Source organism: Chanodichthys erythropterus, chromosome 7 (assembly GCF_024489055.1).
Source record: "Chanodichthys erythropterus isolate Z2021 chromosome 7, ASM2448905v1, whole genome shotgun sequence".
NCBI classification, from domain to species: domain Eukaryota; kingdom Metazoa; phylum Chordata; class Actinopteri; order Cypriniformes; family Xenocyprididae; genus Chanodichthys; species Chanodichthys erythropterus.
The window spans coordinates 30186499-30211200 of NC_090227.1; the positions used below are offsets into that span (position 1 = coordinate 30186499).

The 24702-nt window shown below is 36.5% G+C and overlaps 1 protein-coding gene across 5 annotated transcripts in view; it reads right to left on the reverse strand.

Moving 5' to 3' along the window:
- srgap1a (SLIT-ROBO Rho GTPase activating protein 1a) overlaps nucleotides 1–24702 on the reverse strand; it is a 130159-nt gene that overhangs the window by 92892 nt on the left and 12565 nt on the right. For 4 of the 5 annotated variants that reach the window (XR_010895519.1, XM_067390122.1, XM_067390121.1 and 1 more), the window contains exon 2: nucleotides 2985–3180. Coding sequence is in view for 3 of the 5 variants with exons in the window: in XM_067390122.1 (XP_067246223.1) it covers nucleotides 2985–3180 (196 nt within the window). In the remaining 2 variants the exon portion in view is untranslated. Of the gene's footprint in view, nucleotides 1–2056; nucleotides 2128–2984; nucleotides 3181–24702 lie in introns of those variants that run through there. The other variant, XM_067390124.1, reaches the window with a different exon arrangement.

Here is a 24702-nt window from a genome sequence, read left to right on the forward strand (position 1 = left end):
AATAAATGTTTTCTATTTTAATATATTTTAAAATGTAATTTATTTCTGAGATGGCAAAGCTGAATTTTTAGCATCATTACTCCAGTCTTCAGTGTCACATGATCCTTAAGAAATCATTCTAATATGCTGATTTGGTGTAACATTTCTTATTAGTGTTGTCAAAACTACCAACCGTGATACCAAATCGGTACTGAAATCTTATAAATGTGATGCTTTGAGCGCTGTTGAGCGGATTCATAAACATCTCTGATTAGCCTTTGTGTTCACATGCTCATCAGATATGACTGTGATTGGCTACAATGATCAACACAGGGGTGCGTTTGAAAGCACACGGAAGTGTTTGAATTTGAAAGCGGAACCGGGAGCTTTTAAAAGCAGGGAACGTTTGACCAGTCTGCTAATAGACGGCTGCTTTCAAATGTTCCCGTGTGTATCTGTGTAAGGACTGAAGAGCGTCATTGATGTCTATTTACAACATGTTTTTGAAGCGTTGATCATTGTAGCCAATCACAGACATGTCTGATGAGTGCGTGAACAATTGCCTATCAGAAGTGTTTACGAAACCGCTCAACAACGCTCAAAGCAGCAAATTTTTTAAATTTCAGTACCGACTTCATAACGCGGTCGGTAGTTTTGACAACACTATTTCTTATATTACCGATGTTGTGCAGTTGTAATATTTTTGTGGAAACTGTGATCTATTTTTTTCAGGATTCAGGATGAAATAGAATTTGTTGTAACAATGTAAAAGTCTAATATGTTTGATAAATTTAATGCGTCCTTGCAGAATAAAAGTGAGTGTAAATTGTGTATAATGTAGTGTCAAGGCTGCTGGTAGATTGAAACTGACACGAGGGAGCTATCGCTTCTCTTGGTCAAGCAGAAATGGTTATCGGGCAGCACAATATTCTCTACAATGGCTAATTTATAACCCTAGCACTTAATTTGTAGTTGAATCCTGTGGTCAATTCGATGTTATTACTTTTTTCTAACCACAATCCTCTAAAAAAGTCATAAGTTTTTCAGTACAAAAAAAAAAAAAGACTAAAATGAATACTTTTGGTTAGGAACTAACCAAATCCATAAATACACTAGCTATGCGTGGTAATGTGACCACATTTATCTGATATCCAACTTCCAGGCCCAATCCATCACACTTTGCTCCGAGAGTCACCTGAGATGCTCCTAGTGCTGTTGAGAAGATTGATTCTGTGACTACAAGAGTAAACAAGGTAGAGTAAACTGTGTTTCTTGACAAACAGTCACTTAATCTTTCCTCTCGCTGGTTTTGCAGAATTCTGCTGACTGCATATATCAGGCCAACTTCAACAAAAGGGGTAAAACACACCCTCCACTTTGGCTCAGCTGGCCTCATCTCGACGCCATTGGTCAGACATCGGGCCAGACCTCTGGACGACGGAACAAATTGGGATACGATCACAGCGGCAATGGTGTGGACCTCTTTGCTGAAGCCCTGTGGTTACAGAAGAGTCCAAATTTAGCTGAAAGACCTGGTAAAATGAATCGAAATGCTTTTTAAATGAGCCGTTCTGACTAACAACTCTGGGATGTGGATATCCCAGTTAATTACAGACAAATCTGCAAGCTCATTCTGATGTTAATTCATTCAACAAACACAGCTGAGCTAAACTGGCTTTAGAAATGGCTGTCCAACCTAGTTTAGTTTATAGTTTTTTTATCTCTTAAAGACAAAAACGCAGACCTTCACCAATAACCTCACACTGTACTGTGTATCCTTCTTTACTTCTGCATCTGTTAATACTCTGTCAGGTATTTAAAAAAAAAAAGAAGAAAAAAGGAGATTTTGGCATCTTGAATTTCAGAATACGGTAGTGAGTTGTGTCAAGTATCTTATATTTCTCTCAAACCAACAGGCCACATAAACCACAAGTGCCATGATGAGATTCTCCAGTGCCTCCAGTTGTGCACACAGCTGCTGGACTCATTTAGGGCTCTTAAACCAGCATTTGGTCTATTTACAGAAGTGAAAAGCAAACACACTCAATATTTTGAGTTGTACTGGTGGTTTCTGTACCAACTTTATGTAGATGTAGACTGCCTTCGCCAGCCAGTGACTCTGCTGGCATAAAGAGACCATGATCCTTTCAACATTTCATAATGTTCGGTGTCTCAATACTGCACTACACTGAGAATAAATCAAAGGGAAAAGATATGTTACAAGGGATAGTAATAGTAGTGGTTAAGAAAAAGACTCACTATAGGCTCATTGATAGATGTTTATATTTTGATGTGAATTCTACAATATCAAGGAGCCTATAATGATTATTTCTTAATCATTACGATGATGGGATTTTTATATTATACAATAATAACATATAAATATAAAAATAATATGAAAACTATATATAAATGATATACATAATTCAAAATATATGTGGTATAATTCATTATTCATATATATTAGTGCTGTCAACTGATAAAAAACTAATTAAAAATCACATTTTTATTTGTATAATTTCATACTGAATTAATGTAAAAACAATATACAAGATGGTATATTTTAAATATTTTTTAATGGAACCTTTTTACTTGATTTTTTTCTCAATTTTAGCCATTAATTTTATTTACTGGCCCAGTCAAAAAAAAAAAAAAAAGTGCTTTAAGATTTTCAGGTAGGTCTAACAGTAATTTTCAGTTCGGAAATATACAGAGAAATTGAATGAAGTAATCAAATGTAAAATAACACTGCACAGTCTTTGCTGTATAATTAAATATAGATTCATCATTATTAAAAGGTACAAAAAGTTCTTCAGTTCTTAATATGTTGATGCATCATTTGAAAATAGTTCATAAATGGCACAAAGCACACATAGCAATTTAGCAGAAGTCAAAATGTTCATAACATTTTAGATAATAATAATGATGCTGTGGATCAGTGGTTAAAGATCTGGGACGGAGAGATTCAAACCAGAAAAGAGTCAAAAGTAATACAACACACTCACTTATATTGCTGGTGGTCCTTGGTGCTCCTGGTCTTGGCCATGAAGCGCTCGGCAAGCTTCTCTAGGTTCCGTGAGTACTCCATCTCGATCTCTGACTTCTTGCGGAAGAAGTCCTGGAGGTCCTGAAGGAGCTGGACCCTCATGTCTGTCTGCTGTTCCAGACATTTCTGCTGTTCCACCAGTTGGGCTCGAATCTCTGAACAAACACAACCAAACATTGTTCGTTTTAAGAGTCTCTCAACAGGAATCATGAACGGAGTGAAGGCAAATCATCACAGTTTCATTGCACACTTCAAAAGTTCTTTGGAGACCTCTTGCTAGCAGCTCAGCAAAGTCAGACTAAAATTTTAAAAAATGGCCAGCAATATATCTTCTGTAAGTAAACCATCTAGATTTGTTTCATTGTGCAGTATCAGCAATACTACAGTAATCCAAGCTCATCAGGTGGAGCAGGTAATGCCCTTGTGCTGCATTTCATTACAGCCAGAATGAGGAACTGTCCCAGAAACTAACCTAATGGCTCTCTAAAGCCAATGTGAGTACAGCTCGTACAGCCATGTAGGCACTCCACTTCATTTAACAAGCATTTTTTTTTTTTTTGCCCAAATTACCTCCGGTTTCCTCATGTGATTGCCCCCTTGTCATTTAAAATGGAGCTCATTAAATTTGCAGTTCACTGTGGAGGCTCAGTAGCTCCATACCATAATATACATTCAGACTTCCTCTCTCAGACCTCAAGTGGCCCAACATGTTTAATGTATTTTTCATAAATGTGGTATCTGAACCACAAAGTCCAGTTTGACAAGTTACACAATAACCAGATGCTCTAAAAGCACAAATATTTCAACAAAATTATGGTAATTATATCCCGGGTGAGCCCTCAAATAATCATATCACTAGCCTGTCTGACTGTATTAAAGAAAAGAAATGGCAAGAAAAAGCATTCAAGTTTAAACATGAAGTGTAGATTATAGGGGTGCAAGATTATACTGATAACAGTGAATGTATTGTGATATTATGTTTGAAGATACTGCATCGATTCTCAAAAACGCTGTATCAATATTTATTTATTTGTTTACATTCTAGATTTGTGGCAGCGGCTTTGTGTTAAAGGGCACCTATTACGCAGCTTTTTACAAGGGGTGTTTATGTGAAGTTTTAGCTCCAAATACCCCACAGATCATTTTTATAGCATGTTAAAAATAGCCAGTTTTAGGGGATGAGCAAAAACACACCGTTTTTGTGTGGGTCCCTTTAAATGCAAATTAGCTGCTGCTCCCGGCCCCCTTTCAAGAAGAGGGTGGACCAGCAGCTCATTTGAACAAACGAGAGCTCATGCAACAAACAGGACAATCTCTAGCACGGCAAATGTCAGAAGCTGTCAGTAATGGTGTTCTGTTTGAACCGGAGTCAGACAATGATGCCAACAGATCCAGAGAATATATACTGCATGGAGATAGAGCAGGCAGGGGCGTAGTTTGTGGGGGGGATGGGGGGGAGGTCACCCCCCCAATATTCAAATGCTTCAGTTACAACCCCCCCAATATTTCAACATGAAAATCACAGCAGATCAAATGAAAAATATGTAGAATTCATTTATTTTGTAACAATAATTTTGTTTGTATTCAAATATGAGTTTGTCATAATAAATTAGACAAAAAATTCTCCCCCTCCATTGAACCGATTGGTAACGCCCAACCAACGCGCCTCGTTCTTTCACCAAAACAACGCGAGTGGAGCTGTACTGTTTGAATGAGACAGCGCGGGTAGCACCAAAAATGAAGAGAACCGCTGCCCAGAAAACTATATTAAACCGCTGGTCCGTTAAAAAGAATAAAGCATGTACTGAGAAGGAGGTATGAGAATGTTGTGTAATACACTCATATTTTAGCTAGCTAATCCATTACAATGTAGCCATAACTATCAGTGTAACTGTAACCAGTTACCAAAACAGCCGTCTGTTTTGTTTGTTCATTTTTCAATAGTGTCTGTAATGATCAATGACAAAAATATTCACATCGGTGTTTGTTTTCTTCCTAAATTAATCTGACTTTTGAACAAATTGGCTGAATGAACGATTTAAGTGACTCACTCACTCAATAAAAAAGCGAATCGCTGCCGCCTACTGGCGGTTTCAATATTTAACATAATTTCTTTCTTTTTAGAATCACCGTTATGTTAGAATTTGATGAATGATTATACATACATTTCATAAAGTTCTGATAGATAGATAGATAGATGATAGATGATAGATAGATAGATAGATAGATAGATAGATAGATAGATAGATAGATAGATAGATAGATTATCCAATAACACTACACATAAAACAGATTATTATTTTTTAATATAAAAACAAAACAAAAAAACAAACAGGCAGCATACGTTCAACCCCCCCAATGTTGAAACCAAATCTACGCCCTTGAGAGCAGGTATATTTTAGTTTAATTAAATTATGTTGTCATCTTGCTTTTATCCACTATTAGTAAAGACATGCCTTACATCCAACAACAGAACAACAAAATTGCTCATGAGACATTGTTGACATTGGTGATATCATGATATTTTTACAGGTGATATTTGTAATTTGCCTTTCTAAATGTTTCGTTAGCATGTTGCTAATGTACTGTTAAATGTGGTTAAAGTTACCATCGTTTATTACTATATTCACGGAGACAAGACTGTCGTTATTTTCATTTTTTAAACACTTGCAGTCTGTATAATGCATAAACACAACTTGTAATGTTAGCTTTAGCCACGGAGCACTATCAAACTCATTCAGAATCAAATGTAAACATCCAAATAAATACCATACTTACCCGATTAGACATGCTGCATGACGAACACTTTGTAAAGATCCATTTTGAGGGTTATATTAGCTGTGTGAACTTTGTTTATGCTGGTTAAGGCAAGCGCAAGCTCCGGGGGAGGGGAGCACGAGATTTAAAGGGGCCGTGCAGCCTGAATCGGCGCATATTTAATGATGCCCCAAAATAGACAATTTAAAAAAAATGAATTAAAAAAAAATCTATGGGGTATTTTGAGCTGAAACTTCACAGACACATTCAGGGGACACCTTAGACTTATATTACATCATTTAAAAAGACGTTCTACGGCACCTTTAAGAATTGTAGTAGATGCCCAAGATAAACACATTCACACACGCTTAAAATCTGTATCTCCATGCCTGTCTGTCTGGAAGACTTCGGTCAACTGCTGCATTCTGCAGTCAATTTTTATCTATTTTTTTTTTCATAAGGGCCACTTAATTATTACATTTTTTGTTCTCCAACATGTCATATTTTGCACTAATAACCCGATGATTAAGAATCCATTACATAATCCACAATACACCATTACCACAAAGACATTCAAAGATATTCCAAGAGCAATATAAAACTTTCTGCGCTCAGCCTTCCTTCGTCGCCAGTATCGAGTGACCCTCTGTGATTACAAAGAGCATTCCTAGCCCTGTGAGGTCATGTGTATGGTAAACATCTGCATGGAGTCAGTGTGCTCAAGCATGTGCGAGACCGTGTATATGATCAAAGCCCCTGTGATCCACTTCAAACAGGGAGATAGATGTGAGCACCTGTGAGCCGTCTGATACTGCACAAACAAGACCTGAATGTGGAATCCAAGTGAATCAGCTTTCCACTTTATGTCTCTAAACTTAGATTCAACAATTTCAGCACTCGCAGGTGGGTTGCTAAGATAGCTAATAGCTGGGATGAGTCTTTATCAGAGATTGCATGCTATTCCTTAAGTGCAGGAAAATATGTGAGCAAACAACAGGGCCTGGATCCACTTAGAGATAACTGCGGCCATTTTTGAACCTTTTAGGACCTGCATTGTAGTACGGTAAAAGAAAGAAATTACTGCAAAGACCCAGAACCGAAGATTTGAATTTATTAATGAGAGATGCAAGTGCTGTTTTGGCTATTTATTACCACAAAAATTTCAGCTAGTTGCTCAGCTTGTAAAAACAAACACAAAACAAAAAAAAAAAAAACTTTTTAGAAATCAACTTACAATTGAATTTTATAGGGCAAAAATGCTTGAATGTTACAAAAATAAAAAATGTCTAAACTATTTTTTCACAGTATTAATTTTTTTTTTTTTACATTACGATAATGGGAATTGGAGCAACTAAATGAGCAACATCATAATATCTATACTTTCATGATGGCTTCAGTATTCTCATATACCAATAACAGCAGCATGCTGCACTTTTTCCTCATACAGTCTGAGCCAAAAGCTATGTGGGACATACTGTACTAGAATCCTGCATGCAGACGATCTCATCAGCACTACCTGAAATAGCAACGTTTGTCAGGAGACTTGTGTTAATGCACTGGGTTATCCAGAACTGCCATCTGCTTAACAACTCGGCATGGGGAATACTTTCCAAACCAATCAAGTTTGCTCAATTACCAAAGTAAGGTGCCAAGCTAAGTATTTGGGTAATTGAAATGACATGTCAAGCATTGCTGTGTGACATGCTTCTGTATACTGCATTTGAAAACTACTTAAACAACATCCTTGTACATGCAGTTATTTCTTTGTTTTAATAAAAATGCCATAACTGTGTTATTGATCACTGTAACTATGTGCACTTCAACACATGAAAGACCAGGTTCTCAATAAATAATCATGGTAGTAGTAAGTAATCAGAATCACAGCTATACCCGGCCTCTATGGGTACAAAAATTCCCTTTTATACTCATAACAGATAGTGGCTTGTTTCTTAGAAGACAGGTAGACAGATGGGCAGTGGCTGGGGGAATATCCTGTTTTCATACAGTTCAGCACAGCTGGAAGACGTCAGTCATTCGGCTTTGCGCCAATGCTAAGGAGCAATGTGTGCAATGTGATCGCCTATGGCCAGATTGATTTTTACCATCTCCAGTGCATCAGGGAACGTCTACTCACTATTGACAGCTCAAAGAGCACCGAGTCTGTATTCTACAATTAACAAGCCATCTTTTTACAGAAACAAGGCGGCGTCCTGTGAACCTTTCTGTTCACAAACCAAGGCCTAACAGAATAAATACAGACTTAGAATGATTTCATGACAGAAGTTAGGCAAAACATGAGCCAAACTCTTGTCAGTTTAATTAGGTATTTATTAAAAAAATTAGTACAATAATAAAAAAGCAATTGCAAAATAAATATTATATTTATATCTATATCTATATATTATATTATATCTTGAAGGAATTTTGAAGAATATTGTCTTTTTTAGGACAATTTTAAGGTGACATTATTTCGAAAAAAAGGGGAGTTTGTGATGGCATGTGTTGACATATTCTTGACAGATTTCATAAGATTCAGTGATGGCAGTACTCACTCAACCAAGCAAAAAAGTTAGTTACCAAAGTTTCAAATTTCCATTTCAAATAAGTCAATGAGGAAAAAAAAGTGTAACCTTCTACCAAGATGTACATGTTTGCATGATCCAAATGAAATAAAGAATGTCAGACAGAATCCTTTCTGTATTTGCTGTATGAAACTAACATTTATCTTCCGCTTGATATTACAGACTCAGGCAAAATGTCATACACCACTCTCATAGTATGATTGAACTATGAAAATCCACAGGGGGAAAATAAGATATTTCACATCTCCTGTAATTTAGCCTAGTTGCATAAAGATCATATTTATAGTGTCAGAAAACATCTACATCCATGGCAAAAAGCACTGGCAGCGACATAAATTGTGTTTCCCAAAGTTTGCTGCTTCACATTGTTAGATTATTGTGCTGTGTGATCAGATGCATTTTAAATAATGCCAAGCTCTGTTGGCAAAAAAATGGAAGAAAAATAAAAAAGAACTTTAAATCATAAAAACCCAAATTTAACTGTTTTTTGGCCCTGGCACAAAGTGACTAGCAAACATCATTTCACTGATCATATCATCAGCACATGTGAAAGAGTGTGAAAATGTACTAGACGGGTGAAATCACTGTCATTCTGATTCTGTATTATAAGAGCAAACTGATTGCTATAAAAGGAGGGAAGAAGTGCTTCCAATTATTGTGTTCATGTGTTAGCAATGGTTACTTCCAGAAAGATGTACAGCCATCATTGCTTTGCATCAAAATGGCCTTACATGCAAGGAAATTGCTGCAAAGAATATTGCACCTGAAAAGGCAGGAACACACCAAGCTGACGGTCGGTAATCGGGCAGTATTTCTTCGTCGGCCGACTAAGTTTTCTCAGTGTGTTCCGCACCGTCGGCTGAAGTTGGTCCTCGTCGGCTTTTTTCGGCCGATTCGAAATGTTGAATCGGCGTCGGAGCTCGCCGGTCCGTCGGGCCATCTGATCAATAATTGGCTGTTCAGATACTGCCACCTGCTGGTTCGGAAAGGCATTTCATCTCAAGCAGGCGCAGAACTGACGTGCTACTTGGCCGTCAGCTGTCGTGTGTCGCTGTGGTGTGTCGCAACTTTAGACACAGACGCTGCTGACGTGAGCCAACCCCACAGTCTGCTTTCGTCACCACTAGTTTGTCGGCGTCGGCTTGGTGTGTTCTTGCCTAAATAACCATTTACCAGATTATAATGAACTTCAAGGAGAAAGGCTCAACTACAGTAAATAGGGCTTCAGGACGTCCCAGAGTATCCAGCATGCACCAGGACTGTCTCTGGCACAAATAAAGAATGATATCAAAACTTCCTGCAAGAGCAACTTCTCTCAATGATTCATGAACAATTTAGTGATGATCTGTGCATTTCAGCATGTCAACAAGGCAAGTGATAATAAAGTGGCTCAGAGATCATTACATTGAAATGAAGAATAAAGAACCTGTGGTCAAACTCAATGCAAGCATGGGCAAGTACAAATCTGGACTATTAATCCAACCAGCCAGCCCTGCATGTGGCTCTACTCTCTAAAGCCATTTCACTTGGTGGCAACATGAACATGTGGTGCACATGTTGTTTTATCTGTCTGTAAGTCTTCCTCAGACTCAGCAGCAATTCTGAACCTCAGAGGACTGCGTCCAGCTATTAGCTCATTACCATTTCCTGAGATAGTCTGGAGGCTTGCATACACAAACTCACAGATAAACAGGAAAGACTGGCCCCTAGGCAGTCTTTGTATATGCCTTCACAGTCTGGTCAGACTGTGGTCTACTGACCTACTGAGAAGCAGTTCCTTCCTGTTCTGGCCTTCAACAGGACCAAATTACACCTTACTGCCTGAACTCCTCTGACCTTAAACTCCTCCACTTACTCACTGCTCTCCTCAAATTTTAAACACATATGAATAGCACATCCATGGAAACTAACTCGGTATTTGGAGATTCCTTTTTTAGATTGAGGCCAAGCACAGCTGCCAGTAAAACTACTTAGAAAGTATCAAAATTCTCAACAACGTGGTGAGCCAAAACTGAATAAATATTAGAACGTTAATTATTCAAGACAAATAAATGAGTTTAGTAGGGAGTCTAATCCAGTTTTGGCACCATAATTTAACACACAGGGCCAAGAATAGCAAAAAAAATATATAAAAAAATAAGAAATAAAGCAATCTTAAATTTGACAAACTCAGATCAATTATTCATTTTGGACATTTTTGAAACCCTGAATCAGGACAAAAACCCAAAGATTTAGGGATAAACTGGATCATAAACTCAAACAATTTAAATGGACAGACAACCACTTAAAGTCGGCATGAAACAGAAGTTGCTTGCAATAGTCATTTCTTCCCTATTGAACAAGTAAAAAACAAAACAAAGCAAAGTGGGGCTTGATTTTGTCCATCAGGCATTGATTAGATCATTGTGGTTTGCTATTAACGTGTGATCTCATCTTGCCGGCAAACACATCATTAGAGAAAAGAAGAGATGTCGCTGCAAGAGGGTGGGGAAGTTATCTTAATTAAAAATTATAAGGGCAAATGAATGCATGGATAAACCATTTATAAAAAAATATTTTTGATTTCATGTTGACGTAAAACCTTATAAATAAAGCTTTAGCTGTGTAATTCAGTTTGTTGTGGCATGAAAAGGAACTGCAAACCGTTTTCAAACAGTTTCCCAAAGTTTCCACCCTTAAAGTGCAGTAAGCAATTTCTGAAAAACTGTATATATTTGAAATCTATACCCTTCCCTTCATTGCTCCGCCCCGCAAAAAATGAAAACACTATGCCACACAGGCTTCTCCAATATTAACGTGGGTCCTAAAGCTCTTGCCTGATTGTAACCCTTTTTCTTCCAATTATATTAACCTGGACCTTTTCCTCTTTGGTAATTTCTCAGCCCTCTCCCTTTCTTTTCTTGCTCACTCCTCCCTCATCATGAGTGTATATGCCCCCTATTGCTGATTGGCTACAAGAGTGTTTTGGTGCTGCATGGATTGGTCAAATCCACTTTGTTTTTTGTCCTATTTAGTACACAGCCAGGACTATGTACAAACACAATATTTTTACATTTTTTCAGCACACACACAAAACAGACATCTAGCATATATTCACAAAATTGTGTGTTGATTTATATTTCCAACAGCGTTTTTCAGAAATTGCTTACTGCACCTTTAAAAGTAAAAAAATAACAACAGATAATAGTGAGAAAGTTTAAATAAATTGACATTGTCACCCCAAAGTCCCAAAAATAAAAAATTAAAGACTTAATAGGGGTGTGACGAGATCTTGTGTCACGATATCTTGCGAGACTAAAATGTGACGATTTCTCGTCGAGGTGAAAAGTAGTCTCGTGATATTGCCATGACAGAGTGGTTAGGATGATTTGGAAAGAATATGTCACCGCTACCTTTACATTACGCCTCTCCTGTCGTTTTGCTTTGTATTTAAATAAAAAACATTTAATTCAGTTGGATAACGGTCGCCGCCGATCCATATTCACAGAGTACGCGCGGTCGCTGAAAGTGAAAGTAAACGCGAGCACGCATTCAAACGCGATGTCAATACCCCGCATTTTGGCTGGCAGTGTAGTTGTAACCATCTCTTAGCTCTGTATCAAAGAAAAATTTGGTCTTGCACTTTGAATATTGAGAAATATTGAGAATATTGAATATTATGGTTGCACTTATTGTAAAGTGTTACCATAAAAATGAATGACAGTTTTCTCTTAAACTTATTAAGCACAAACAATAAGGTTTCATATGTTAACATTAGTTAATGCACTGCAAAGTGCGAACTATCATGAACTAACAATGAACTGCTGTTTATGTTAATAAAAATAAAGATTAATAAATACTGTAGCACATATATTGCTCATTGTTAGCTGATGTTGTTTAATTAATGTTAATAAATGAGACCTTAGTATAAATAAAAATGGTAACACTTTACAATATTTTTATGATCAGTTTGTGGAAAGGAGTTCAGTTAGGAGGTCAAAAATTGTAGAAGCTCATAAATCATGTACAGTAAGGTCTGAAGAGACTGAAATCATACAGGAGTCAGTCAGTTGAGTTTGTGGCAAAACCTTTTACAGTACATGAGTATTGTTGTCTTTTACTGCATATGATAATTCATACTCAGAAAGTAGAAGTGAAATGACATTCATTACAAGATGATTAGTTAAAACATTTCAAATACACCTCCAGAATATTTTTTCTATTCATGTATTTCGCCATTTGGATTTTCTTAAAAATAGTGTGTAAAAATCTTGTCTCATCTCGTGAACTCAATCTCGAGTCTCGTTTCGTCTCATGAGATACCCGTCTCGTCACACCCCTAGAAGTTAACAATGTGACCCACAGTCACCCACTAGCTGCTCAGATAGTTTCTACAGAACCTCCCAACTAGAGCAGACAGGTCCACTCCAGGCAGATATGTGTTAAATATCAATCACTGAGCATAATCACGACGGCCCATGAGAGCCCATCATTCAAACCCAACCAAAATAAAGACGTGGAGCAGTAGAAATGTGAGATTTATAATTATATTATGAAGGGAAAGGTTGTTTATTCAGCTGCTGTCTGATATCTGTTTGAGCTGGAAACTTGAAAGACATGTTGGCCAATCACGTATCACATTTCCCGACAAAATTCATTATTTTATATATATATATTATAGATTATAATTTATGTATATTTTATTTTTATTCATAGAAATATTTAAATAGTTTATTTTAACATAAAGGGCCACAATAAGGCTAAGAGATTTGCTTAAGGTAAAAAAAAGATGTCTTTATAAAGGTTCAAATATCAACAAAGAGAGAGACAGAGAGAAAAAAGGAACCAAAAAGGAGAAAAACTCTTGCATCAGGTGCAGAAATGTACAACTATAGTGAGCAAAGACTGGCGAGTCTTTCAGCGATTCATATCCAGGCCGTCCCAGCTGCTTCGACTGCCCTCGGGGGAGGGGAAGAGCATCACAAGAAACTCAATACACGCTTTCAGACTACAGTTTCATACTGGAAAAGGACTACTCACTCTCACATTTTTTTTTTTCTAGAAGAAAGTACCACTATGTTGCAAGATGACACTGTATGCTCCTTGGATTCACTTTGTTCCTTTGTTTGGAAAATGGCAACGAGAAGAGTCTGAAAAAGAGAACCGAGGATAACGTTTCATTCCCTCTCCCTTGCAAAAACTAAAGTAACTTTGAGGGAGCAGCCAGGACATGCCACATTTGGAGCAAGGCCCTTGGAAACGTGTGGAATGCCGACAGATCTTCTCCTGTTATTAGATGGGGCTTTTCCCGACATCTAAGAGGTCAATAAGCATTACAAACACTACATCATGTTTACCTCAGACGGTTCATACCTTCTCGCAATCAGAGATCAAACGAATTGTTCATGTCAAAAATGACAAATGAATCTTCTGAACTTCAATGATCGTTGTAAAAATGCAGCAGCGACTCCAAATGCCCTGCAGTGTATTGTTTGAAGTGACGACTCTATTCAAGAAACTGTATTCAGTGCTTGGGGGGCCCACTAGAACAGCCTGAGAGGGCCTCACGGACCACACGTGAGGCACTTCAATCCCACACACAAACACCTGGACAGTTTATTCTAAACACATCTGCACGGTCTAATGTTCTACATACAACTGTAAGGATCTGTAGGACACACCTGCAGAACTCATCCCTCATCAGCCGACATATGCCGTTTATCCCATCCATTAATACACTGAACCGCACTGACAGGCTTCACAGACCATAAACCGTGATGGACAGTTGAACTAAAGGCCCTTTAACATGATTCCTGAAGAGAAATGTCAAGTTATACAGTACTTTGTATACTGGTTGAGTGTTGTAAAGCAATTTAAAAAAATATATAAAAAAAAAAAAATCAACCATTTTTTGGGAAATTAGCAATACTTTCAAATGAAAAACAAAAGATCCACACTTGCGTGTGTCTTCTTAATGAAAAATTAAATTGACTCACTGAAGAAGGCTGATTGCCAAAATGTCTGATCTATATGTGCTTTGCAGAATAAAAAAAATGAATAATACATTACACAAGCTAGTACGGACTTTGACCATTTACAAACTTTTCGAAGCGTAAAAATGATGACTAGACAATTCACATCACTGCGATGCATCACTTAAAGGCATAGTTCACCCAAAAATGAAAATTATCCCATGATTTTCTCTCCCTCAAGTAGGGCTGGGCGAAATATCGCATGTGATAGTCATGCGCATTTCGTCAGTGACATTTAATAGACAGAGCCGTAGTTCACTGACAAGCCACGCAATATCGCGTTCATTATCGAAGGCGATTCATCTGCGATAATGAACGTGATATTGCGTGGCTTGTCAGTGATCTACGGCTCTGTCTATTAAATGGCGCTCCATTTGAAAGCAGGTGATGGAGATTTCACGGTAATCAGGGAACCGGCTTTACTGACGATATATCGCCCAGCCCTACCCTCAAGTCATCCTAGGTTTATATGACTATCTTCTTTTAGATGAACACAATCGGAGTTATATTAAAAAAATTAATCCTGGCTTTTCCAAGCTTTATAATGGTAGTGAATGAGGCTTGAAAAAAAAAAGAAAAAAAAAAAGTGCATTCATAAAAGTATTCCACGCTTCAGAAGACCTTTATTAAGCCCCTGGAGCTGTATAGATTATTTTTATGATGGATAGATGCGCTTTTTTTGGGCTTCAAAATATTGAGCTCCATTCACTACCATTATAAATCTTGAAAGAGCCAGAATATTTTTAATATCAATTAGATTGTGTTCATCTGAAAGAAGATAGTCATATAAACCTAGGATGGCTTGAGGGCGAGTAAATTATGGGATAATTTTCATTTTTGGGTGAACTATCCCTTTAAGTGAGTGGTTGGGGCACAAAAACTAAAACAAGATGGAAGAGAGATATCAGAACAGATATCAGTTTGGAGATTTGCTAAAGATTACATTTAACAGTGTTATTATACATTTTTAAGATTAACTTTTAGTGTTTAATGATGACAAGGGTAATCTATATGTTTAAAAAAAGAGGAAATGAACAATAAAATATCTAATATTTGCTGTTATATTTATTCAACACTGACCTTTATGATTTAAAAAAAAAAAAAAAACTCTACTACTGGCCAATAAATTACATGGTACTGATGTATTGTGCATCGCTAATATAAAGGCAAGTCATAACTTAAAAAACAAAACAAAACAATGCAGGGCAGAAAGTTACTAAACTTGTCTTGCACCAACTTTCTGCTAATGCAAATTTTTCTTTATAACAATTTACAAAGTCAGTAAGTTTATGATGCATAGTGTTTTAAATGTTGTGTAGTTATGTTGTATTCCAGGTTTTAAGGGTCACAAGGTCAGACAAATCAGTCAGCTGACAGGTCACAGTAGGTTTACCTGTCATGCTACTTCACTGTCCAGTAAACATGAGGATGTTCCGGCAGAAAATGTTAGCAGTCCCCAGTGGGCTCCTGGTCTCCTGGCTGACTGCCCACTGAGAGGAGTCCACAGAGAGTGAGACCACTCAGGCCAAAGAGGCTCAGCCCAGCCTGACAGCCCTGACAATGACACCAGAGGGGACTTACAACTGAAACGCAGGAGGCATTGCAGTCTTAAAGCTGGAATCCATGGAACGTCACAACTTCCAAGGGCTGCTCGATTATGGTAAAAATCATAATCATGATATTTTGGTCTATATTTAATTACGATTATTTAAAATTATGTGGGCGATATGATAAAAAATCTTACGTGTAATTATTTTTCACTATAACAATGTATACCAATTATATTTTGCTGAAAATAAGGTTGCTATGATATCAAAATTCCACAATTGAAACTAATACTAGGTTAACTGAGGTAAAAAAAAAAGTAAAAATTTATATTAAACAACAATTATTATGTTTCATTAACATTAATGGCATAGACAGCAGGAGGTACTTTAAGATCCAATATACTGACAGAAATCCGAGGGGTCCCTCATATTAGTGATACAGTAAAGTACACTTCACTGATTGGATAGTCTTCCGGAGTCCCTGTCTGCCGTCCATGACTGACTCTTTCACATAACCTGGTCTTTAGCAACCTCACAAAGGTGATAAATAACACCAACAATCACTAAACCTAATCTGTCTATGTGCCATTTACTACAAAAAGGCCAACTGCCACTAATCAGATCAAGGCTTGCGGGACAGGTCAAATGTTCCATGCTGGCAAACTAATGGACTTTTTGTCAAAGCAGCAAATCTGTTCTAATATAAAAGCCATGAATCTCACTTATTATAGATTATATTACCTGGTCCATCTTCATAACACCCTGAGTGCTCCTGCTGGACCCCGCAGTGACATTTGAATTTAATGTAATGAGCAGGCATTCTATTGTACAAGAAACACTCACAGATTTAAGTAATCTATGCCTAAGTAAATGTAAGTGACTTAATTAAGAGCAATTGTGTGCTTTATGCTAGATGCTTTCTCTTTTTCATCTGTAATCTAAGAGAAAAAAAAAATATGACTTCCCTAAAAAGTTATTTGACACTATCATGGTTTAGTGATGGTATTAAATTATATATAGTACTATATTTCATTAACATGTTCGTTTGCCATAGTATAATAAAAATACCATATATTAATAAAAGTATGCAAGGGTACCTTTCTCCTGGGTTGGAGTTCATTTTTAAGGCTGCACAACGATTAATCGCGATTAATCGTTTGCAAAATAAAAGTCTGTGTTTACGTAATATATGTGTGTGTTCTGTGTATAATAATATGTATATATAAATTAATGCACATACATGTATATATTTAAGAAAAAATATATTTATATATAAAATATTTATATTTATATGTAATATAAAATATATATATATTTATTCATACATGTATATATTTCTTAAATTTATACATGTATGTGCATGTATTTATATACATAATTATTATACACAGAACACACACATATATTACGTAAACACAGACTTTTATTTTGCAAACGATTAATCGCGATTAATCGTTGTGCAGCCCTATTCATTTTATCATACTAAACAACAAAAGGGCTAAACCCAGACATACAAGAGAACTATAATTGTACACAAGACACAGCAGGACAACACATGTGTGCCTAAAAGACAAATTACACAATGAGGCCCATCATGAACTTCAGAGGAACAATACAACTGAAATACCACAGGGCCACATGGCAGACATTACCCATCGGTGCTCATCCGAGACTATATCCTAGATCTTCTAAACAGTGTTTAAAGACATCCCATTCCTTAGAACTCCCCTTCCAGTAAAAAACAACCATCACCTCTACAGATCTTTTTAACCAAAGAAGTCCAAAGAGAGTAACCCTAGAAGGACAGCGTTTACATTCAAGTCCAAGCCTGTTGAGCTAGAATATCTGTCATGGTATGTTAGCTCTGGGGGAGAAGGATTCACCGTAACAAAGACGTAATTAGAGGTAAAATGAGAGAGTCTAAAGCCCTCTGGGCAGGAGATAGTAGCCGATGTGAACCCAGGGCCTCTAATTGTAGTGAAGAGGTGCCACTGGGAAGTTTGTTCGATGGGAAAATTGAGATAGCACTCAAATTCAAAGTATGCCAAAGATTTGTACAAGTTCGTCACCTCTATATTACAGGCTGTTCAGATGGAAACGAATATTTGGTACTCAAATCAACCTGCCATTGAAATAAAAAATGTAGATGAAGCACTCCAAGAACTACACTACCGTTCAAAAGTTTGGGATCGGTAAGATTTTTTATGTTTTTAAAAGAAGTTTTGTCTGCTCACCAAGGCTGCATTTATTTAATTAAAAATACAGTAAAATCAGTAATATTGTGAAATATTATTTCAATTTAAAATAACTGTTTTCTATTTGAAAATATTTGAAAATGTAATTTATTTTTGTGTTGGCAAAGCTGAATTTTCAGCATCATTACTCCAGTCTTCAGTGTCACATGATCCTTCAGAAATCATTCTAATATGCTGATTTGCTGCTCAAGAAACATTATTTGCGTACAATATTTTTTTCCAGGATTCTCTGATGAATAGAAAGTTCAAAAGAACAGCATTTATTTGAAATATAATCTTTTGTTACATTTTAAATGTCTTTACTGTCACTTTTGATCGATTTAATGCATCCTTGCTTCTAAATAAAAATAAAAATAAAATTGACAGCAAATTGACATATTAAAATGATTTCTGAAGGATCATGTGACACTGAACACTGGAGAAATGATGCTGAAAATTCAGCTTTTCCAACACAGAAATAAATTACATTTTATATTATATTCCAATAGAAAACAGTTATTTTAAATTGTAATAATAATTCACAATATTACTTTTTACTTTATTTTTAATTAAATAAATACAATCTTGGTGAGCAGACAAAACTTCTTTTAAAAATATAAAAAAATCTTACCGATCCCAAACTTTTGAATGGTAGTGTACATTCAGATAAACAGGATTTTTTTTTAACTACTTAAACCCACAAAAAGAAAAGCTATAGGAGTGCTATTGACTAATTGACAAAGCCATTTTTTTTACCCTGGGACAGAGCAGATGTACTATTGACATGTCATGCATTACAATGTGGTTGCCGTTTAGAATTACGTCACATTCGTTCCTGTTGTTCTGTCTTTTATGTCAATGATAGGATCTTCTCAAGACTGTAGCAAACACAACAACTCAAATAGAAAGTCTTACAAAGAGTGAATAAAAATGGCCTGTGTGCTCCTTTATAATGATCAATGACATATTGCAGTTAAGATGTTATGTCCTGGGAAAAGCATGTTTTATGGGATATGAATGAAGTCTTTGTTCATGCTTGAATTAAATTGAGAAATGAAAGTGAATAAATTCTTAAACATTTTAAAATAAAAGATATATGGATTAATTATGGGTAGGTCACATTCTATTTCAAACAACCAATTATTTTGGATGTCTACAATGTGCTAAATTGTTCTACACTCCACCATGAAGAACGGATAACATCTATAAAGGTCAAGAGGTTAGTGTGGCCCTGCAACCTGGAAGGACACTAATTAATCTCAATTAGGCAACAGACTGACCTAACCACATGAATCATCAGTCTGACATCATATCACACGGCATGCAAATCAGAAATGTGAAAAAAATATTCTCTCTATGTAATAAAAATACATGCTTCCATGCATTTATTGCAAAATATTATTAAAGGTGCCCTAGAATTAAAAGTTTAATTTATATTGCCATAGTTAAATAACAAGAGTTCAGTACATGGAAATGAGATACAGTGAGTCTCAAACTCCATTGTTTCCTCCTTCTTATATAAATCTCATTTGTTTAAAAGACCTCTGAAGAACAGGCGAATCTCAACATAACACCGACTGTTACGTGACAGTCGGGATCATTAATATGTACGCCCCCAATATTTGCATATGTCAGCTCATGATCAAGGGCAGCCAGTATTAACGTCTGGACGTGCACAGCTGAATCAACAGACTAGGTAAGCAAGCAAGGACAACAGCGAAAAATGGCAGATGGAGCGATAATAACTGACATGATCCATGATAACATGATATTTTTAGTGATATTTGTAAACTGTCTTTCTAAATGTTTCATTAGCATGTTGCTAATGTACTGTTAAATGTGGTTAAAGTTACCATCGTTTATTACTGTATTCACGGAGACAAGAGCCATCGCTATTTTCATTTTTAAACACTTGCAGTCTGTATAATTCATAAACAACTTCATTCTTTATAAATCTCTCCAACAGTGTGTAATGTTTGCTTTAGCCATGGAGCAAAACCTCAAACTCATTCAGAATCAAATGTAAACATCCAAATAAATACAATACTCACATAATCCGACACATGCATGCAGCATGCATGACGAACACTTTGTAAAGATCCATTTTGAGGGTTATATTAGCTGTGTAAACTTTGTTTATGCACTGTTTAAGGCAAGCGCGAGCTCCGGGGGTGGAGAGCGCAAGCATTTAAAGGGGCCGCAGCATGAATTGGTGCATTTCTAATTATGCCCCAAAATGGGCAGTTAAAAAAATTAATAAAAAAAATGTATGGGGTATTTTGAGCTGAAACTTCACAGACGCATTCAGGGGACACCTTAGACTTATATTACATCTTGTAAAAAAACGTTCAATGGCACCTTTAAATTTTGGATTATACACACATCTACAGATTTTTTTTTTTTTTTTTTGTGTGTGCTTAAAATGTCCCAAAAAAGCTGTCTTACATAAAGATCTTCAAAGAGCTGGAGTTATGGGACATGGCTTTGAATAAGGTCTGGTTCAATGTGAAAGAAGCTTCTTATCTCAAAGGAACAGCTGGGACCACTAACACATCTCCACTGGACAATCAGATGACAGATATGATCCACAGACCAGTGTGTTCTGTCTCTCTCTGTGTCTCACTCACATGAATATATACACAGAAATAAAGTAACAAAAGCTTGAAAGTTGCATAAGCATCTTGCATAAGCCTTTAACAAGTCAAAGCGCACGTCACACCTCTCTTAATCAATTTGCACTGGTTGCAAATAGCCACTCGCATCAAACTCAAGTCACTGATGTTTGCCTATAGAACGACGACTGGTTTCATACTTCAGACTTATGTGCCCTCCAGAAGCTTGCATTCTGAAAGTGAATGGCGCCTTGTGGTGCCATCCCAAAAAGGCACAAAATCACTTTCATGGGGCTTTACCTGGACTATTCCCTGCTGGTGGAATAACTTGTCTAACTCAACCCAAGCAGCTGATACCTTAGCCATTTTAAAGAGACGGCTAAAGACGCATCTTTTTCGTCAACACTTGACCTGTTATTACTAACACTTACTATTCTATTATACTTCTATTCTATCTATTTATTTTTTTAATTAAAAGAACCTTGCTATGTATGTGTACTGTGCTAGACTGAGTGGGACAGCAATTTCATATTGTTGCCCTTTTGTTGATTTGATTGCTTCTATTATAAATCGCTTAGGATAAACGCATGTGTTAAATGATTAAATTTAAATATAAATGAAATACAAAACAGCAGTTAACCTGCAGTTAGCATACATTCCAGACACATGGGAAATGCAGGCTCGAATCAGACCGGTGTCACTCCCTTTCACTCCCTTTCTACAATAATTCCCCAATATTATACTGGTATATTTGGTTTATATAAATGAATAAATGATTAAATATTATTTCTTCCTTTTGTTTATATTATGTCATATTATGTTAAATATTATTCTTTCCCTTCATTACTTTGAAACTATGTGGAAAATATTACTTGATTGTTTTAAACTAGATTTTGGCTGCATTTAATGTCTAGCATTAAACTTCTTGAATCTAGGCCAACTGCCATAAAGAAATAAAATAAACATAAATATAATAAAAAAAAACTTATAAAATACATATTAATATTATAATAATATATATGCAAGAACAGCCAAAAAAAAAAAAAAATATATATATATATATATATATATATATATATATATATATATATATATATATATATATATATATATATATATATATATAATAATCCATGCTAATCAGGGGCAAATCTCAGAGGAACACACAGTCGTCATCAACAGCCAGATTCCCAGGTAATTATAGTGGAAGGCAATATGGCGGAAGCTGAAGAAGCCCACATCCTCTTATCTCCAGAAAACATCCCCTCAGGCATACAGCGCTTTCCTATCATTCTCAGTCCCTTGTCTGCTCTGTTTTTGCTTTACATGGATCCTCTTTACATACAAAATCAATCAACTCATTTCTAGATGACATTTTCAGACATATATAGGGCCATTTTTACTAAACCATCAGGTGCTATTTCAAGGCAACCATTTTCACAGATGAATCTTTTGATGGAACAGAATTTAGACAGCCCTCTGCCATATTCCCTGAAGATTGCATATGCAGGTGAGACCCTAACAGGGTCATTTATCAGCAGAGCTGATACTCTGACGTTCTCTACTCACACACATGTACATCTAGACCAGCTGACCATTCATCACCACAACGACAACCCATTAAACACAACAAATCACCCTCCTCCAGGGGGGCAACAGCGCTACCACAGGTCACACTGATTAAAATGGTTTGACCCACTAGCACTGTAAACAGACCCTTAAAAGCACAAACATACATGTACTGCACAACTGTGCAGAGTATCATTACCATAGTATCTTACAGACAAATAATTGCATTTGGATGATTATTTTTCAGTACTAGAAGAAAAAAAAAAAAATATATATATATTTTTTTTTACCTAGGAGAATGTTCTCATTTAGATCTATTCTAAAACCTTATTTTTTTCCAAAATAAGGGCTACAGCTGCATCACATATTAAAAGTCACTCATCCTGACAATTTACAGTGACAAAGATATTAAAACTTCTTTATTTGCAATAAAGGGAGAACACCTACAATATAGCAACTAGATAACCTCCAGTAATTTAATCACTGTCAGTGTGAAAATGCATTAATCCTAAAATACATTACAAATGCAGGTTTAGTTTAGTAAAAGTATCCATAAAACCAGATCGATGTAATATAAAGTTGAATTGTTCACCCAATACCTTTGTTCTATGTATTTTTGTGGTTCACAGAGAATCAATTAGTAACTATTACATTGTAAACACACATTTTTTGCATTTGGGTTAAGATTCTACCTAAGAAGGTAGCTTCCCATGACTGTAGGCATCTCTCTAGGTTTTGGAGTAAAAATAGAGGTCAAAAAGCAGTCAGAAATCAGCCTCCTGAGCTTCAGTACACTGTCGATAAACAAATTTCCTTTTTAACTGCAATACTCACCATCCTAGAGCAGTTAAAACCTCTCATCTAAGCTAGATAATTCGCCTAGTAGTAATTTGTTTCAGGCGGCGCATTACGCAATTAGACCAATGAAGATTTATCACAAACTGCATTCTTGAAATGAAGCACTTTTCTGTTGGCAATGTCAGGGCGTCTCACGCAAACATGCACCGCATCCCCATCTCACTCTCGCTCAAGAGCTTCTCTTCTGGCAAAAAGAGCAGCGCTCCAACGTGGATACAAGTGCAAAAACACTTCAGTGTTCATAGTGTCAAGCATGGTCTATTTTCAGTGCTAGCTGCCTGTGTCCTTGAGTAACTGTTCTTTAAAGCAGAGCAATGCTCAACTCTGCTGTCAGCCCTGCTACTTCGAGCCATTATAAAACTGAACCAGGTCTACTGGGAGGCATGTCAAAGCGAGTGTGCTCCTTTTCCACCCAACCTGAAAAACAAAGACCTACATAGCCCTATAATGCAAAAAAAAAAAAAAAAGATTTTTTCTGTATAACACGCACTACCTTGCTGCTTTGTACATTCTGTGCTGAGCCAGAGCACTGGGGGTAGTTTTACATAGAAATCAGCAGAAATGTAGATAGGAAAACCTGATTAACACAATGGAGACTGGTGTCTCCGTAACCTTAGAAAACTTCCCTCTTGCTGAATCATCACGCTGCGTTTGAGAGGGCATTTTTGAAACATGTGAGATAAAAATGATGTAAAAATGAATGAATAATTCAAGGGGACGACCACAGGATATCCACAGTCACAGCTGTCAACGCCGGAGGCTATACTACTCCAGTGAGAAAGGAAATAGCCAAGGGAGAAACAACATGAAAAACTGTGCAAATCGGAAAATAGTCAAATAACACGGTTTGTAAGACTTTACTAAAAAAACTATCAACTTTTAATTTTAGTTTCATTAAATGTAGATATTTAACAGACTAAATTAGGCTACCTGTCATTTAACAATAAGACTGGCTGATATATTAAACAAATCACAATATATTTGCTAGGCATGCAGCGCTAGTTGGTGTTACCAGTGTTAAGTACGGGACACACCAAGCATACGATCAGCCGTCGGGCAACGTCGGACCATATTTAAGCGTCGGACGACTAAGTTTTCCCGGGGTGTTCTGCACCGTTGGCTCTAGTCGGACACCGTCGGCCGATTCAACATAATCGGTGTAATCGGTGTCGGGGCTCCATGTACCGGAACACAAATTAAGATATTTATAAGATATTTCATTAAGATCTAATTATTTATTGCCAGCCAAAAATGATTCGACATTCTGACATAGAACCTGTAAGCACTGAACATAAAAAGCGTGGGAGAATGACAGAGAAGATATTGTTGAATAAAGTCGTTATTTTTGTTCTGTTTTTGCGCATAAAAAGTATTCTGGTCACTTCATAAAATTAAGGTTGAACCACTGCAGTCACGTCAACTACTTTAACAATATCTTTAGTACCTTTCTGGACCTTGAAAGTTGTGGTTAAATTGCTGTCTATGGAGGAGTCAGAGAACTCTCGGA